The 18,130-nt window shown below is 45.1% G+C and overlaps 1 protein-coding gene across 4 annotated transcripts in view; it reads left to right on the forward strand.

The window, feature by feature from the left end:
- AP1S2 (adaptor related protein complex 1 subunit sigma 2) overlaps window positions 1-18,130 on the forward strand; it is an 80,015-nt gene that overhangs the window by 41,892 nt on the left and 19,993 nt on the right. The window contains exon 6 of one of the 4 annotated variants that reach the window (XR_003942028.1): window positions 4,497-4,752. The exons of 2 other annotated variants lie outside the window; for them this stretch is intronic. Coding sequence is in view for 1 of the 2 variants with exons in the window: in XM_030202312.1 (XP_030058172.1) it covers window positions 4,497-4,532 (36 nt within the window). In the remaining variant the exon portion in view is untranslated. Of the gene's footprint in view, window positions 1-4,496; window positions 4,753-18,130 lie in introns of those variants that run through there. One more of the 4 variants, XM_030202312.1, reaches the window with a different exon arrangement.

Below are 18,130 nucleotides of genomic sequence, written 5' to 3' on the forward strand. Positions count from 1 at the left end.
TCCTCAGGACCAAAGTCCACCACCCTAACCACTAGGCCACTCCTCCACTGTTGCTACTATTTGAGATTCTACATGGAATGTTGCTATTCCACTAGCAACATTCCATGTAGAAGTCGGCCCTTGCAGATCACCAATGTGGCCGCGCAGGCTTCTGCTTCTGTGAGTCTGACGTCCTGCACATACGTGCAGGACGTCAGACTCACAGAAACAGAAGCCTGCGCAGCCTTCTACATGGAATGTTGCTAGTGGAATAGCAACATTCCATGTAGAATCTCCAATAGTAGCAACATTCCATGTAGAATCTCCAATAGTATCTATTTTATTTTTGTTACAGTTGTACCCTGCGCTTTCCCACTCATGGCAGGCTCAATGCGGCTTACATGGGGCAATGGAGGGTTAAGTGACTTGCCCAGAGGTCACAAGGAGCTGCCTGTGCCTGGTGGGAATCGAACTCAGTTCCTCAGGACCAAAGTCCACCACCCTAACCACTAGGCCACTCCTCCACTCCAATCAATCTTCAAATTTTAGAACCTCTGGGAAACATTGTATTCATCATGTTGCTGGCCTGCATAGGATTGGAGCATGCTCTGTAGTGCTGTCTGATTCCAAGTAACGCTGGAAATATTTATGATTTGTGTTGCCATTAGCTATGGCCAGACATGCCGAACTGCAAGCTTGTGCTCATTCCTCTCAACAAGGACAATACTCCCTGTATAAGCTGGTTGTGCCTCTGGAGTTGCACACCATTGCTGTGTGATGCTGAGATTTTGTCTGTTTAAGGTATAGTGATATTTTTTTTCCTGCCTTGGTAATAGTAATTGCATTTATTTTATTTGTATTTACAAAGGATTTGTTGTACTGCCTGTTACAAGATGCTGCTATCACTGTTGGGTTGTATAAGCAGGGCATTAACTCTCATGTTGTACAGATTCTCATCTTAGCCAAACCAGGGGCGTATCTGAACTTCAACGGTAGGGGGGGCCAAAGCCGAGGAGAGGGGGCACATTTTAGCCCCCCCCCCCCGGCGGCACTGACCCCCCCCCCCCCCCCGCTGAAGACGAAGACGACGACGACGACGCCACCACTCCCCCCCCCGCCCGACTACTTTAAACCCCCCCTCCTCCCGCCGTCGCGCCTCCCCTCCCTTTGCTGGCGGGGGCTGGCCCGCCAGCCGAAGTCTCCGTCCTTCCTTCCGTCACTCTGCCGTCATGCCTCACTTCCCTTTGCTGGCGGGGGACCCCCGCCAGTTGAAGTCTCCGTCCTTCCTTCGTTTGGGTTTGGTGGTTTCTGACGTCCTGCACGTTGTACGTGCGTGCTTGCAGGACGTCAGAAACCACCAATCTCAAACAAAGGAAGGAAGGAAGGACGGAGACTTCGGCTGGCGGGGGTTGGGGTCCCCCGCCAGCAAAGGGAGGTGAGGTGCAACAGCGGAGTGACGGCAGGAGGAGGGGGGTTGAGAGTGTCATTGGTAAGGGGGTCCAGGGGCAAATCTGCGGGGGCCAGGCCCCTGTGGCCCCATAGCAGATACGCCCCTGAGCCAAACGTTCAAGACGAGACTGTTCTCAGCTCACAACTCAGACTCTGAGCTTGGATCTTAAGTTGAAATGCCTCTGTTCTACTATGTCAGAATTGTGTTATAGCTAAATTACTCAAACTATGACTGGGCAGTATGCAGTAAGAGAACATGAGGAATAATTCCTATACATGTATGTAGATCAGTGTATGTGCAAATCCCAGCTAACCTTTGATCAGACTACCCACAAATGATAGAATTCTTAATTGAGCTACAGTATTAAAAAAGAAAAGCAAAACGTTTTAGTTTAGTTTATTGTAATTTAATACACTGCCTTTCATAGAATCAAAGTGGCTTACAATTGATTAAAAACATAAAAACAATGAAGAAGTTTTTAAAAAGCCAGAAAATTAGAGGAAAGAATAGATGTGGCTTACGTCTTCATTATTTCTTTTTTTATAGTTGCGCAATAATTGGTGTTTGGTAGAAAAGAGAAAATTGATGTCTGTGCACCTCAAAATGGGAAAGCGAGTTCAATTTCTGGGGAACTTGCAGTGCATCATTAAATGGCAGGCTCATTCGGTGGTAGTGCAATGCTCTGACGCGCAGAAGGTCTTCAACTCAAGCCCAGAAACAATCTTCCATTACCCAGTTAGCCGGGGCTAGGGGTTGCAGTTGAGGCAGGGTGGCCTAGTCATTGTTCAAAAGCTAGATTTAGGGCCCATGGTTGAAGAGCTCTAGAAGGAACCCTAGTGAACAGTGCAGGTGGAGAGAGTAAATAAAATGAGTGAAATCTCTAGGTGGTTGTGAATGGTTCCAGCAGAGCTGTAAGTACAAAGGACTAGAAAGAAATTACTAGGTAAAAAAAATAAGACCCTAAATACGGGCCTTTGCTCTAGAGTTGAGTACTGTTAACTGAAGCTGCATGTCTAATGTGGCACCTTTTCCCTAATAGCAGAAGTAAGATGCTAATTATTTGTGTAATCCATTTTAAAGTATAGATGATTATTGTATTTAAATTTTGCCACATATGTCTGGTCATTTCAGCTCATGTATTGCTTGCATTTAGGCATATTTTCAAAGCACTTTGGGAGGCTAAGTTCCATAGGTTTCTATGGAACTTTGGGAGGCTAAGTGCTTTGAAAATAAGCCTGATTGTATTCTAAGTTTTTAAAAAAGTGAGAATTTCTAAAGGACAACAGATAAAAATGTAATATCTACAGTGTTTTTTTCCCCCTGTTTTTGTTTGATAGGATATCAGTACTTAGCATATGTCCTGGAGAGACACCTAGCCAGTTGGGTTTTCAGGTTATTACAGTAAATGTGCATATGAGGACTGCATGCAACAAGTATCGGATATATGCAGATTTCTCATTCATATTCATTGCAATAATCCTGAAAACACAGCTAGCTAGATTTCTCTTTTGGAGTTGGTTGAGAAACACTGGTCTAGAGGCAATTGTCCCTTAAAATCTGTGTTCATATCTGGAACTAAAGTAGTGTGAAGCTTTCCAAACGTAACTTGCTAAAGAATTTTTTTTTTTCGTTCTCCATGCCATACACAACTGTTTCTGGTTCACTGTACAGTTGCAGTTCTTTAGAAGCACTACAGTTTATATTTAAAATAAATCATAAAAGAAGGGCTGGCAGCAAGGAGGGGATTGGTCTGTATCTTCCAGCTAGGATGGTATCATTAGCATGACATTAAGGGATTCTTTTACTAAGCTGCAGTAAATAAATGGCCTTAGCGCACACCCTTATGTGGGTTTTTCCCATGCCCATAGACCATTTTCTCTGTGGATGTAAAGAGCTATTTTCCATTTTTTCAGTATATTACTCCTTCCAGAATTCTGCTTGACTGCAGAGTGCAGAATTTGCGCAGAATTCAGCATTTTCCTGCAGAATCTGTGGGGCCGCAGTAAAAGATGGACCCCCTCTCGCCCAACTCTCTGCCCACTGTCGCCCAGTCTACCTGTGCATTCCCTGGTGGTCTAGTGGCCTCTTCAGGGGGCTGGAAAGAACCCCACTCTTCCTGCTGTGCTGCCGCTGCTCTCTTGCTGATGCAGTGCTTTTTTGAAATGGTTGCCGAGACTTCAGGCGGTAATCTTGAAGTCTCTGTGACATTTTTTGAAAAAGCACGGCACCAGGAAGAGAGCAGCGGCAATGGGGCAAGAAAGTGGGGGGTTCTTTCCTGCCCCCAAAGAGGTACTCCCGCTGCAGATTCTACTTCTCCTACCTCAGATGTGTGTGGGGGTGTCTGGAGGGGGGAAGGGTGCAGCTATTTAAAAAAAAGGGGGGCATTTAGCGGGTGGTTAAAAAAAAAGATGCTGTGGATGGGAGGGGGCTATAAAAAAGGATTCTGTGGGTGAGAGGGGGCTGTCAAAAAGGGACATATTGCGGGTTGGTGGATGGGAGGGAGGGGCTGCAAAAAATTTGAAAATTTTGTGTACAGAATTTGTAAACTGCAGAATTTTGAATTTTTTGGGGCCGAACCTTAATTTTTTTGGCATAGAATTCCAGCAGGAGTAATATATGGTTGTGCACTTATATTAGCATTAGTGTGTGCATTCATTCTCAAAAATTACTGCCATCTGTTTTTGAGGTGGTAAAAGTTTCCATGCTTAGCACACGCAAATGACAAAACTAACACAGAACACTTCAGCGTATCCTGTATTAGGCCATTGTTGCTGTGTCAAGTGCATGTTAGCACCTAGCACAGCTTAGTAAAAGGGTCCCTGAAAGGAGGAAGATAAAAATGGCAGCAAAACCAGTCAATTTTACTATATCTTCAGTAGGGGGGTCAGTTGGGAATGAGCAGGAGATCTAGAGAAATAAGAAACGGAATTTCTTCTGCATGTAATGACTGCAGTAAAGAGGTTGCTATAATAATGACTCTACTGAAAAGTCCTGTTAGTGGATAATTACTGTGAAGATGTTTGGGTTTTTTTAAGATTGTAAAGACATTATACATTTCTTTTTTTAGCAACGTCATGAATACTTTAATGTCCCCGTGTACTAAATGACAGTACACATGATGCATGCAGACTTTGAGAGGCGATAGAGAGCTGACTTACTCATGGCAGAGCATGGTCCTGGACTTGCTGAATCCAACTATCTTTGGCAGAATAGAATCTGCCGCAGCCATTGTCTTCACTACTCTTCTCTGCTTACAGTGTGATTTTGTGTTGTTGTTTTTTTCTTTTGTTTTAGTAATGTTAGAGAATGACACGGGGACAAAGGTTGCCCTGCCCCCACAGGTTCTGTCCTTTCCTGTAGAAGCCTCAAACAATTATCTATTATAATAAAACTCACCTCCAATTCTGAAGCTCACTGAAGCTCACAGTGTGACAGGGAAACAGTGAAGCCCTGTAGTGTTGTAGCCTGTCAGTACCACTCACTCTCACTCTCACTCATACACCCGCCCTCAGCCACGCCCCTTCCGGACATAATTCGCGACCCCAACATTCTAATGAAGCCACTCCAGCTCCATCGACTTCCGTGAAGGGTTCGTGGCATTCGTGGTGGTGAAGCCTCTCGCCTGAGCATCTGTCCATCTGTCAGTCACGCCCTCACGTCCAACGTCATAATGTTCACGGAGCAACGATTACGTCGACGGCGGAGCTACAACGATGAAAGAACGAAACGGGACGGCAACGGAGCAGTAAGGTGACACGCCACCTCCTCTCTCTACCCCCCCCCCCCCCCACCCAAGGACGCACCGTCCCCTCTCCACCTGCCGCTGCCGACGTCGCCGTTTCCCCTCTACAGCCACCCACGAGATCGACGCTTCTCCTCTCCAACCCCCAGGTCGCCTTTTCCATTCGCCACGCCCCTCCCCACTTCCATGCTTCCCCCCTCCCTCCGCCTGCGAGGTCGCTGCTTCCCCTCTGCACCCCCCCCCACCAAGGTCGCTTCTTTCAAATTCCACCCCACCTGCGTTCCCCACTTCTCCTCTCAAACTAGCCCCCGAGGTTGCCGTTTCCCATCTCTACCCTCCCCCCTCGAGGATCGCCGCTTATCAGCAAAACAAAGGAAAAAAACCCACACGCTGACTTCAACCCTTGCCTGTCAGTTCACAACTTCCTCTTGCTGCTATGGGGACAGAAACAGGAGAGAGCACCTGCAGCAGCACAGCAGACAATCAATGCCTGAATGCTGCTGCATGCACTGCCAGCACATAACACAGAGGAAGGAGGGGGCAAGGGGGAGGGTGGGCTGCTGAGTGCGGTGGTGAGGGGAGGGGGACGAGGAGGCGCACAGAAGTGAAAGGGGAATGCAACCCTTCCTTGAAACACTCACACATGCACACAAACAGACACACACACTTTCAAACACATACAATCACTCTGAGGGGGGGAGGGTGGCCTGCAACTTGCAGGGTGAAGGGGCCGCTGACAGCAGGGGGAACAAGAGGCCACCATAGGGGCACCGCAGGCTGCACGGGGCAGGGGAAACACAGATTCCCCAGGTTGCCTTCCTTGCTTACAATGCTCTACATTGCCTTACCGGCTCCACTACACTCTACAAACAGAGGGGAGGGAGGACCACATCCAACTCGCAGCGGAGGGGGGGAACCTTGCTAGCGCCCGTTTCATTTCATAGTGAAACGGGCCTTTTTTACTAGTGATTTTATATTTAAATCTTTATTAAAGTATAAAAAGGAACAATATGCTGTGAAACTGTTGTGTATAAATTACAAATAGAAAACAATAATAACAGTGAGCAGCTAAGATAACCTTCCTCACCACGACCGTCTACCCTTCCAACCCCACCAATAGCTAATTTCCACTACCCCAAGGAATCCTAATCCACCCTATTAAAATGTCCAGGGGTACAAAATACAACCTGTTCTGTATGCTCTAGAGGACAGAAATATGCCTTCTGAAGCACTGTTATGATTTTTTAATCTGTGGATGAATAAGAAGTCATCAACAATCTTGGGATTCAGTCTAGCTCTCCTCTCTTCCACAGTCCCTCCTGCAATAGAGGATGAGTTCTTAGAAGATGTGCTGTACTTGCAAAATTTGCTAGCTGTGGCCAGCATGTTTGCTTGTTTTTCCAAAAAAATCGAAATATCGTTGTCTGCATCACTCAAACATAAGTAACAGTCCACTTCATTAACAGGCTTTAAAGTAGAAAATGACACGGGGACAAAGTTTGTCCCCATCTCCGTCCCCATGGGATCTGTCCCCATCCCCGTGGTTACCGCGGGTCCCCATCTCCGTGTCATTCTCTAAATAATGTCTCCCATTTGGTTTAGCATGTTCTTGTTTGCATCAGCTAGTCTTGTGTTCAACCTGTTCTTTCCTAATTAAGTAATTTAAATCTATATTATTTAAGTGTAGACATAATAATTTATTAAAACTTTATATTATAAAGTCATATGTTTTAGAAAAAAATATAGTAATAATTTTTAGGTTTTGTTAATGTAAAAAGTATTACCGAGAATCACTTTCAAAATTTTAAACTCAAGTACTTCAATCATCAAATCAAAGGGCAATAGAGCGTCTTTGCTGCGGGAGTAAAAAGCCTCAGAACCTTCTCCTCCACACTCATGGGGAGGTTTTTTTTTATGCCTATGACGTCAAGTTTACTCCAGAAGATCCTGCCACTGAGTGGGGGGGGGGGGGGGGGGAGGGGTGAATTCTGAGACTGATTCCTCCCACAGCTCTTTGATTCAGTGATTGAAGTACTTGAGTTTAATATTTTGAAAGAGTGATTCTCAGTGATATTCTGTCTTCCATCCTGTGCATATATTTTGATTAATGTAAAAAGTATTTACAAATGTGTATATTTACACAAGTTTGTATGTGGTCTGATATTTTGTTCGTACCATGCCAAAATTTATATGTAACATGTGAATTCATCAGTTGGTGATACTTCTGAGGTTTGTTTTTATGGGTTATGCCTAGCTATTGGTTGCAATTTATGAAGATCAATGAGTTTTTAATGAGTGAAATTTTATTTCCTATATATACTATATATTGAGGGTTTTATCCAGTTTCCTGGTGGGAGTGGTTTTGTTTGGAGACCAAGGTGAGCTAAGAATGTAATTCTCTACACTACAGTCAAAGGTTTTCACTGATGAAATGTCATTAATGACACGGGACTTTTGAGAGATAAGTGGAGAGGGAAAGGGCTGTGATTGTAGACAGTATTTCTACAGCTGCTGCTGTCAGTCATCTAAGAAATTAGAGTCTTACTTTTAATAGTCTTAATGGGGAGTTACACTCGATAATGCCCCGTATCCATTTCACCTTTTTATATGAACTTCTGAAAATGTAAAAAGCTCTCTTCCTTAGCGTCTTCAAAGGATTAGTCCATATTTGTGGGTTGTGCCCGTCTACCAGCAGGTGGAGAGAGAGCAAATTAGAACTTTGCCATATAAGACTGCTGTGCAGTAGGTTCCATTTAGTATCTCTCTATCTAGGGTTACCATATTTTGTCCCCCAAAAAGGAGGACACATGCCCCGCCCCACCACACACCCTCGCTCCATCCCCTGCCACACCCTCGCTCTGCCCCCTGTCACATTTTCCCCTCCCCCCTGTCACATACCCCGTCACCCCCCTCCCCTTACCTTACTACTGCCCTGGTGGTCTAGTCCCCCTCTTTCCTGCACAGAGCGCTGCCCTGCATGCATCCTTCCTGTTGCTGATCCTCGGCGCCGAGTCAAAATGGTCGCCGAGAGTTGAAGTCTCGTGAGGTCACTTCAACTCTCGGCGGCCATTTTGAATTGACTCTGAGGATCAGCAACAGGAAGGATGCATGCAGGGCAGCGCTCCAGGTAGGAAAGAGGCGGAAGAGGTCACTAGACCACCAGGGCACTAGTAAGTAAGTAAGGGGAGGGGAGGCTAGCAATCTGCCCGTTTGTCCAGATTTCCAGACAAACGGGCAGATTGGCAAAACCCGTCCGGTTGCCCGGACATGTCCTCAAAAAGAGGACATGTCCGGGTAAATCCGGACATATGGTAATCCTATCTCTATCTCCGGCAGGCAGTAGAACCTGACTGTGCAGCTGTGACTCAGGTTCCTGTGAAGGGTTCCTGTTTCCTTTCTGAGGTTTCAGTTGAGTTTCTGGGGTAAAGGCTTTATAAATTTGTCTTCTGGGTGTAAACCTCTCCCCTCCACCACCTCTTCCTTTTCCTGTGGTGGGCTTCAACTGAGCTTCTGGGACAAAGGCTTTCTCTCTTAGCCTTTTGGGTGTAAACCTGGTGTTGCCAGGTCCCTTCCATCCCCCGTCCCCCCAGCTCCCCTCTGCCGCTTCTCCTGCCTTTTTTTAAAACCAGTAATACTTTTTGAGTCTGCGATTTCTCTTTGTAGAGACGTTATTTGGGGAGTATTCTCTGCCAAGGAATTTTACTGTAGTGCTTTGTGCCTGGGAGCTAGAAATCACCTCTTTCTTCACTGCAGTGAGTTATTCAGATTTTACTTACGGTTGCAGAATTGGTTAAATGCTGTTCCCAGTGTGGGAGCCAGCAAACAAAATCAGGGCTGTGTGCATGTATATTAGGTTTCTGAAAGTGCCCGTTTAGTGTTCCCATATTCATAAATACTTTTCATTTCGAGAGCTCGAGTCCCCTCAGTTTTTTGACAGAAAAAAAAAATCCCACACTGAAAGTTTTCCTCACTTAATTTATAGAAATTTCCTTTTGTTACCAGAATTCTATTTATATTGACAGTACAGGTATTCCTTTTTTCAGCATCTTTTACAAAGGAATTTAGTATAGTCAAGCATGGTACTATTGGCTCTATGTTTCTATGAGACGTTTTACATGTCAAGTTTGTTTTTCTGAGGCTAGTGCACTGGGGGGGGGGGGGGGGGGGAGGTAGGGATGTCTCTGGTCTCCATGGTAACCATTAAAGAGTGGGACATCAGTGCTGCTGTGCTGGGATTTTCTCCAGGGGCAATGTTAGTGCTTTGAGAAGCAGAAAAGTTTATTCTGGAAGGTGATTGGTTTTCAACCTAAAGGTCACAGGATGAATCTCTCCATAAAGTTGGTTAACAAATCCAAATAAATAAGGCTGCTCTATGCATAATATTAGAAGCTATGGAACTCAGCTCGGTTTCAAATGGGGCATATTTTATTTCATTCTCCCATATTGCTTGCCTTGACAAGCAGTTCGTTACATGGTTGGGACAGCTAACACTGTGCTACAGTGCTAAAGGTTAGCTGTGTTGGTTTTGCACTGCAGCTTTGGTCTCTGATATTGCACACCGACACTGGGCAAAACTATTACATACCAGCTGCAGCCACCACTGTTTCAGTGGCACCACTAGCTGTATGCTGTAGTGCCTCTAAATGTTTCTATTGCTCTTTTCCGCCTTTGCGTTTTATTGGACAGCTAGCGATATTACAGAGCTACTTCAATGTAGAGAAATAGCTTAATGGTTAAAGAAGCCAGCTGAGTGAGCACAGAGATCGAGGTTGCTGGTTCCAGTGCCACTGCAGCTTGCCATCGATAGTGCACAGTCATTTTCTTCTACACTATCTAGCTGTGGCTGTCAGCTACACTAGTTAGCTCCAATGCACAGCCATGCCAGCCAATTCTTGACACACTCAGCAAGAAGATGGCTGTGGCTTGGGTATTGGCTTCTAAGTCGCATTTCACAAGCTACAATTTAGAGATAAACATCTGTTTGGCAAAGATGTGGAGAAGTTAGTTAAAGACATGTTTGGACCAGTTTTGCTGTCTGTTGTGAGGGCAAGCCTAAAGATTCTTTTAAATCCTCTCAGTCTCATCTTAGGTTTCATGAGGCCAAGTGCTACAGACCAGGCAAATCTAACTTTTAAGGTTCCCACTTCAAAAAAGACGAGCCTTCTTTCATGCTGACAGAAATAACTTTGCTTAAAACTCTGTCTACCAGTGCCTCCCACACCTCCCAACGATGGGGTCTTGGTTCACTACTCAGGATTCATCGTAGCAGGGCAGATTCTATGAGGAGTGGACCAAAATTACTTTAGATCAATGTGTCCTGGAAATATTAAAGCAGGGTTACGAATTGGAGTTCTGCCGTTCCAGTGCAGATTTTTTCTTGGAATCTCCATGCAAGGTTCCAGCCCAGATGTCAAGCAGTTCAAGCCACCATGCAAACGCTTCTTCATTTAGGCACAGTAGAGCCTGGCCCTAGATGTGACTGGGGAACAGGAAGTTATTCCATTTACTTTGTATTTCTGAAGAAGGGAGATTCCTTCCATCTGGGTCTGGATTTCATGAGTCAATAGAGTGTTAAAGGTTTAATATTCACATTGTTCCCAATTACAGTCTGTAATAGTTTCAGTCCTGGATCTCAAGGAAGCCTACTTTCATATTCTCATTAAGACCTCCCCACGGAAGATTTCTGTGATTTTCAATCCTTGGAAGACATTATCAATTTATGGCATTGCCATTCAGCCTTTCCACATTACCAAGGACATTTTTGCAAGGTCATGGTAGTAGTGGCAGCCTTCCATTGAAGTGATAGAATTCAGGTTATCCATACCTCATCGTCTGGCTGATTTGTGACTCTTCCTATTAAAAGAGTCTGCAAATTTCATCCAAGATAGCTTCTCTTCTTCAGTCCTTTGGATTGGTAATCAGTTTCTCCAAGAGTCAGTCATAACACAAATCTTGGAGTGTCTGGGAGTAATATTTGTCATAGGATTAGGGAAGGCATTTCTTCTTGTTGCTCATCAGCAAAAGATTCACACCCAAGTTAGGATCTACTTTCCCTTCCATATCCCAGGGTCTGGAACTATGTTTCAAGGTCTGGGCACAATGACCTCTACCTTGGATGTTCTTCCATGGGCCAGATTCCACATCAGACCACTTCAGCGGTCCTTTCTCATTTGTTTGCCTCCATATCTCTTGGACCCTCCAAGCCAAACTGAGCCTCAACTGGTGGAATTGGTGCACCCTTCCTCTGACAATTCAGAATTGGTTTGTAGTCACAACAGATGCCAACTTATTGGGCTGGTGGGCAAAAACAACAGCCTGGTCAACAGACTGAGCAGGGTCATGCAACTGCACGAGTGGTCTCTCAACATGGGTGTCTCCTGGGAGATCTTCCGAGAGTAGGGCACTCCCTCGGTGGATCTCTCTGCCACGCAACATCAATCACAAATTCTCTCAGTTCTGCTCCAGGCCCAGGGCACACTAGCGACGGATGCCTTCCTTCTTCATTGGGGGACGGGACTTCTGTATGCGTATCCTCTCATACCCTTTGTGGGTAAGACTTTGCTGACACTCAAGCAAGACTGAGGGACCATGATTCTGATTGCACTTTTCTGGCCTCGACAGATCTTCTGGAGTTATCTTCAGAAGAACCGTGGAGATTAGAGAGTTTTCCAACTTTCATTACATAGAACGAGGGCTCTCTTCTAATTCCAACCTCCCCTCATAGCCTGGATGTTGAGAGCCTAGAATTTGCTTCTCTGCTTCTTCCTGAGGGTGTTTCCTGGGTTTTGCTAGCTTCCAGGAAAAATTTGACCAAGAGGTGTTACTCTTATTTTTAAATGGAGGTGGTTTGCAGTCTGGTGTGAGGGTAAGGCATTGGATCCTATTTCATGCCCTACACAAACCCTGCTTGAAAACCTTCTACACCTTTCCGAGTCTGGTCTTAAGATCAACTCTGTAAAAGTTCACCTCAGTGAACTTATCAATGTGCAGAAGGTAAGCCCATCTCTGGACAGCCTCTAGTTGTTTCACTTCATGAGAGGTTTGCTTGTGTCAAAGCCTCCCGTCAAACCTTCGCCAGTGTCATGGGACCTCAGCGTTGTCCTCACCCAGCTGATGAAATCTCCTTTCAAGCCACTGGGTTTCTGTCATCTGAAGTACTTGACCGGGAAGGTCATTTTCTTGGTGGCTGTTACTTCAGCTCTGTGTCAGTGAGCTTCTATTCTTTGTGGTAGATTACCTTATACTAAGTTTCATCATCATAAAGTAGTCCTCCGCATGCACCCTAAGTTCATGCCTAAGGTTGTGTTGGAGTTCCATCTGAACCAGTCAATTGTCTTGCCAACATTCTTTCCCCGACCTCATGCCCTTTCTGGTGAGAGCGCATTGCACACCTTGGACTGGTGTTTTACTTGGAGCGGACAAAGCCCCAGAGGTGATCGATCCAGCTTTTTGTATTTGGATCCCAATAGGATGGAGGCCATAATTGGGGAAATGCATAATCTCTAATTGGCTGGCAGATTGCATTTCTTTCACTTATGCCCAGGTTGGGCTGACCCTGGAGGGTCATGACGAGGTTCACAATGTCAGAGCCATGGCTGCATCAGTAGCCCACTTGTGGTCAGCCACCATTGAAGAAATTTGCAAGGCTGCAATGTGGTCTTCAGTCCACATATTCACATCTCACTACTGCCTTGAGCAGGATACCTTACGCAATAGTTCTGTTCCAGGCTGCATTCTCACATAGTTTGTACATAGTTTCAAGTTAATTTTTGTTATGTCCTCGCTGTTGCGAGGCCTGTTGACCTGCATTGGTTGATTTTGGTGAGCCTGGTAGCTAGGGATTCCCACAAGAATTATGGCCTGTTTGTCTTCAGAGAAAGTGAAGATAATTACCTGTAGCAGATATTCTCTGAGGACCTCAAGCCTTATAGTCTCTTAATCCCTCCCACCTCCCCTTAGAGTTGTCTCCTGATTTTTTACTTTTTGTATGCTATAGTATGATACTGCAGGTACCGTGTTCTCGCAGCTGGCGGGAAGGCAGTCACGCATGTGCAGTGGAGCGTGGCTCGTGCTCCACAATGCTCTTTCAAGCTTGCAGTAAGCGCCAGACTGGGCAACACAAGTCCACCCGTGAGAATATAAGGCCTGTAGTCCTCTGAGAATACCCACTACAGGTAACTATCTTTGCTCTATTTACCTGTGGAGGTGCTTGTAAAATAACCCCCTTAATTTATCACTGATCTTATGTTGAAAAAGTACATGTAACCTGCATATTGGAAATGCTCAGTATTGTTGCAACTTTTTGAAACTATAGCTTATTGTATTGTTTGGATAATCTCTGCAGATGTCTAGCTAAAATTAACATTTTATCTTCAAAATATTTACCACATTCTGAAATATATGTAAATAAGATCATAGGGGTAATTTTCCATGTTTTCTTTAACAAAATACGCTATGTAAGTACATGTGTTAGCTTTCATTCTTCTACACTAGTGGGCTTAATATGGTGTGCATGGAAAAGTGTTTCTCTACCCCACCCCCTTTTTTTAATCTATTTACAGCTTCTTCCTTTAAATGACCTAGCTAAAAATATTTTCCTGGCATTTCTCAAATAAAAATATCGCATGCATTTTGGTCTGCTGTGTCCTTTTGTTTCATTGAGTTGGATAAGATGTATTCCATTTCTTGGCCTGTGTGCCAGTCCGTCTTTAGATTCTGTGTACCGTGTTAGCTGGTAATAGGTGCTTATTAAATAAGCAGTAATAACTGAGAACATTTATAGCTAGACTTAATATGTAAGTGTTTAGATTCATCTGTCTACTGCATGACCAAACATGCTAGGAAATGACATTAAAATACGAATTTGCATATTTTGCATTAGCAGCAAATATTTATTAATAATAATTAGTTTTTATATACCATTACAACTGAAAGCTGTAGACAGTTTACAATTTTTGATTAAAACATAAAAGACATTAAGAATTTAAAATCATAGCTGAAACTTCATTATCATTAGTGTTTAAAAATACAACTTTCTAAATCTTAATAATATAACTTCTAATTTCTAAGGGTAAGAAATTACAAAGGGTTGGAGACTACATTATTCTTATAAGATGACTCTAGCTTAGTAAAGGACCCTGGTGGAAGATCAAACTTATGTAAAAGTACTAAACGAGTAGACGTGAGGGTAGGTCAAGTCCTCAGAGGAATTAAATATGACTGGCAATCTCCTTACATCAGTTTGAAAGCAAAATAATTATAATTTTAATTTGGGCCTCTGCCTGCAACAGTGTCATGATTCAAAAATAAAGAAAAAGAAATATAGGGCATCATTTAAGATAAAAATTTTCAATTGGGGGTACACACAAGGTCTCTCTATCAGTTATTTATCTTCCCTTTACCCAAACCAGTCCAGAACCAAGTGGGTTATATCTGTTAACTAGCGGATGGAGGCAGAAGAGGTAGGTAGGCAAGTAGGCCAGCTTCTGACTCAGTGGTTCTGGGTGCCAGTAGAACACGGGGTTTCCTGATGGTGGAATTTAGCGCCTTTCTATTTAACCTGAAGATTTAGCTGGAGCTCAGGTGAAGCTCTGTGGTACTGTGGTCTCTTGCCCCCCATCCCCCCCCCCCCCCCCCCCCCCATTGCTGCTTCTCTGCTAGCTGGAGCTCAGGTGACACTCTGTGGTAGTGTGTCCTCTTGCGCACCCCCCCTCCCCCAAAATTATTATGTCTCTATGTGGCAGTTATTTAGCAGCTAAAGCAAGGCTAAGGGTTACAGGAGTTTCCTGTATGGTGAGACGCTACTGATTGAGAAGAATTTTTGTTTCATACTTTTAGTAGGTAAGTAATACCACCAGCTTTCTGTAGGCTTTTGATTCCAACTGTTGAGTGCGGGACAGCTCGTGTTTTGCTCTGTCCTGAATATATATATATATATATATATGTATGTGGTTTCTGGGGGGGGGGGGGGGGGTTGTTTGTTTCCTTTGTATTTGGATTGTTTTGCCAAGGGAAGAACATTTCTCCGAGGACCAGCAGCCAATTATATTTTCACAGCTGAGTGATGTCATCTGGCAGAGCCCAGTGCAGACACTGACTAGTGAGATTAATATAGAACTTTCTAGCAGGGTCCCACCATGCATGCCTTTCTGGTGCCTTCCCCGCAACATGTAAGCGTGGGTCCCTGTGTCTTCATTTTTCCACAGAGCAGTGCGTACTTTTCTCTAATTTGCAGTTCCTTCCTGTGTGGGTATTTTTGTCCCTTTCGTGGTTATTTTCCTTTCCTCTTTATTTTGTTTCCCTTTAACTTTTGTAGTGTTTTTGCCTCTTAAAGTTTACTTTCTTTTTTGCTAGTTGCTAAACCCGCCCATTTAGGCTGGAGCACCAACCTCAATTTGAATGCTGTCCCCCTTTTTATGTACATGGTTGAGGAGTTTAATTTGGCCACGATTCTTTTCTCAATGTCCAAGGAGACCCCCCCCCCCCCCCCCCGTTTCTTCTAAAGGTGTGCCTAATGTAATCGTATACTTTCCATGATGAACACGCAATCTTAGTGCATCGAGTGCCTTGGGCTTGACCGTGAGCCTAATTCTTATTCTCTCTGTTTTGCAAATGAAGTTGAGGACACAAAGGGCACGGCAGGTCCAGCAGTAGAGACGTTTTTGGCTCCTCGAAGGCTGATCCATTGACATCTGCACCAGAAGCATGGAACTTGATGGCTGCAAAGTCTTAACTACTACTGGGAGTACACTGGCATCGAGAAGGCCAAGAAGCATCGTCATCGGTCACCCTCGACGCATGGTGCTGGGAGCGCCGGAGCATTGAAGGCACCCGAGAAGCATCGATGCTGGGAGGACCGTACCCCCTCCATACAGGAGGTACTGATGCATTGGTCTCCCAGAAGACAAGACCAGCTTCCATATTGACCCCGGCAGCTCTGCAACCTGCACCTGACTCGGCACCCCAGCTTTTCCCAGTGTAGACCCTTGATGAGCGCATCCAGGCCTTGCTTCCTGAGCTGTTGGATGGCCTAATGCCATGTGCATTGGCATCATGGGTGCTTGTGCCTACCCTGTTTACTGTTGCGGCTCCGCTTGGCCCTCACCCTTTGGTGCTGCCTCCGACACCAATACCGCATGTGGCTCCAGTGTCGACTGTCACCCAAGCCAGCACTTCCTCAATGTTGGTGGAGGAAGCTTCGCTGGAGACGAGGCGGGAACTGACTTTTTGATGCCATTTTCAAGGGCATGGTTCCTCCACGTCGAGGCAGGTTCAGTCTCGACACTCCCATCAGGAGGTATTGTCTCACACCGAGGAGGAGCACTCATGGGATTCAGAGGAGGATCCAGGGTACTTTTCCATGGATGAGTCCTATGTAATTCCCTCTGAACCCTCCCCTCCACCTGAAAGAAGAAAGTCTACTCCAGAGAGCCTTTCATTCCCTTCCTTTGTTAAGGAAATGTCTGATGCTGTTCCCTTTCCATTGGAAGTGGAGGACGAGCCCAGGGTGAAGATGCTTGAGGTACTGGACTATACGTCTCCTCCTAGGGAGGCAGTGACTGTCCCTCTCCACGAGGTACTCCAGGAAGTCCTCATTAGGAATTGGGAGTCCCTTCTGTCGTTCCCCGTGATGCCCAAGAAGATTGACACACAGTATCAGATCCACAGTGCACCTGGTTTTGATAAGCCTTAATTGCCTTACAATTCCATGGTGGTGGAATCCGCTCTCAAAAGAGCCAGAAGTTCCAGGGACTATGCTTCAGCGCCCCCAGGTGGAGAAGCTATAACCACGGATTCTTTTGGGAGGAAGATGTACCAGGTTTCAATGCTCTTCTCCCAAATACAATCATACCACTCAAGATGACCTTACAAAAACTGGAAGACTGTTCGTCCAAATGGTAGATGAAATTTAATGTGGACAAATGCAAAGTGTTGCATGTTGGGAAGAATAATTTGAATCATAGTTACCTGATGCCAGGGTCCACCTTAGGAGTCAGCATTCAAGAAAAACATTTAGGTGTCATTGTGGACATCTATGCTGAAATCTTATGCCCAGTGTGTGTTAGCACCCAAAAAAGCAAACGTGATGCTAGCAATTATTCAGAAAGGGATGCAAAATAAACCCAAGAATATTATGTCGCCTCTTTCGCTCAATAGTGCGACCTCACAGAGTATTGCATTCAATTCTGGTCGCTGTATCTCAAAAAAGATATAGCGGAATTAGAAAAGGTTCATAAAAGAGCAACCAAAATGATAAAGGAGATGGACCTCGTCCCATATTACGTCCAGACTCTCTGGAATGAGCGTGGTGATGCGCAGACTCTCATGTCTCTGTGTGTTTGACCTGGAACAGACTGTTCAGGAGAGGTTAGCCAACTTGCCCTGCTAAGGGGACAGCTTATTTGAAGAGAAAGTGGAAGAGGTCGCTGACCTCATTAAAAAGCACACTGATACTATCCACACACTCTCTTGGCAATCTCCATCTGCATCTTCAACAAGATTTTCGACTGGGTAGAGGCACAGGTCCTACTACTTTCAAAGGTGTAGGTACCAGCCTTCTGCTCTGTCTACTCCGGCAACTCTGAGTCTCCGTGCAAGGCCTCGCTAGCCCCGTCACCAGAAATCCTAGCTGGCTCCCCAGTCAAAGCAGAGCACTGGCTTTTGACTGGCTGCAGCAGAACATAGCCATGCAAAGGGTATTCATTCTGGACGACCTACCAGTCAGAGAGAGGCTCATTTTTTTACCACCACAGATGGCCCCTTAAAACCTCCGACCAGTAGGTGCTTCAAATAATGCATTGCGGGTACGCTGTAAATTGGTGTCAGTGTCCTCCAAATTGCTCACCGAGAGCATCTTACATCAGCACTTAGCACAAGCAAGTACTTGTACAGGAAATTTCTGCCCTTCTGCAGGTCCGAGCAGTCAAACCCAGGGGAGGAGGGGCAGGGATTCTATTCCA

The sequence above is a fragment of the Microcaecilia unicolor genome, chromosome 4 (genome assembly GCF_901765095.1).
Source record: "Microcaecilia unicolor chromosome 4, aMicUni1.1, whole genome shotgun sequence".
NCBI classification, from domain to species: Eukaryota; Metazoa; Chordata; class Amphibia; order Gymnophiona; family Siphonopidae; genus Microcaecilia; species Microcaecilia unicolor.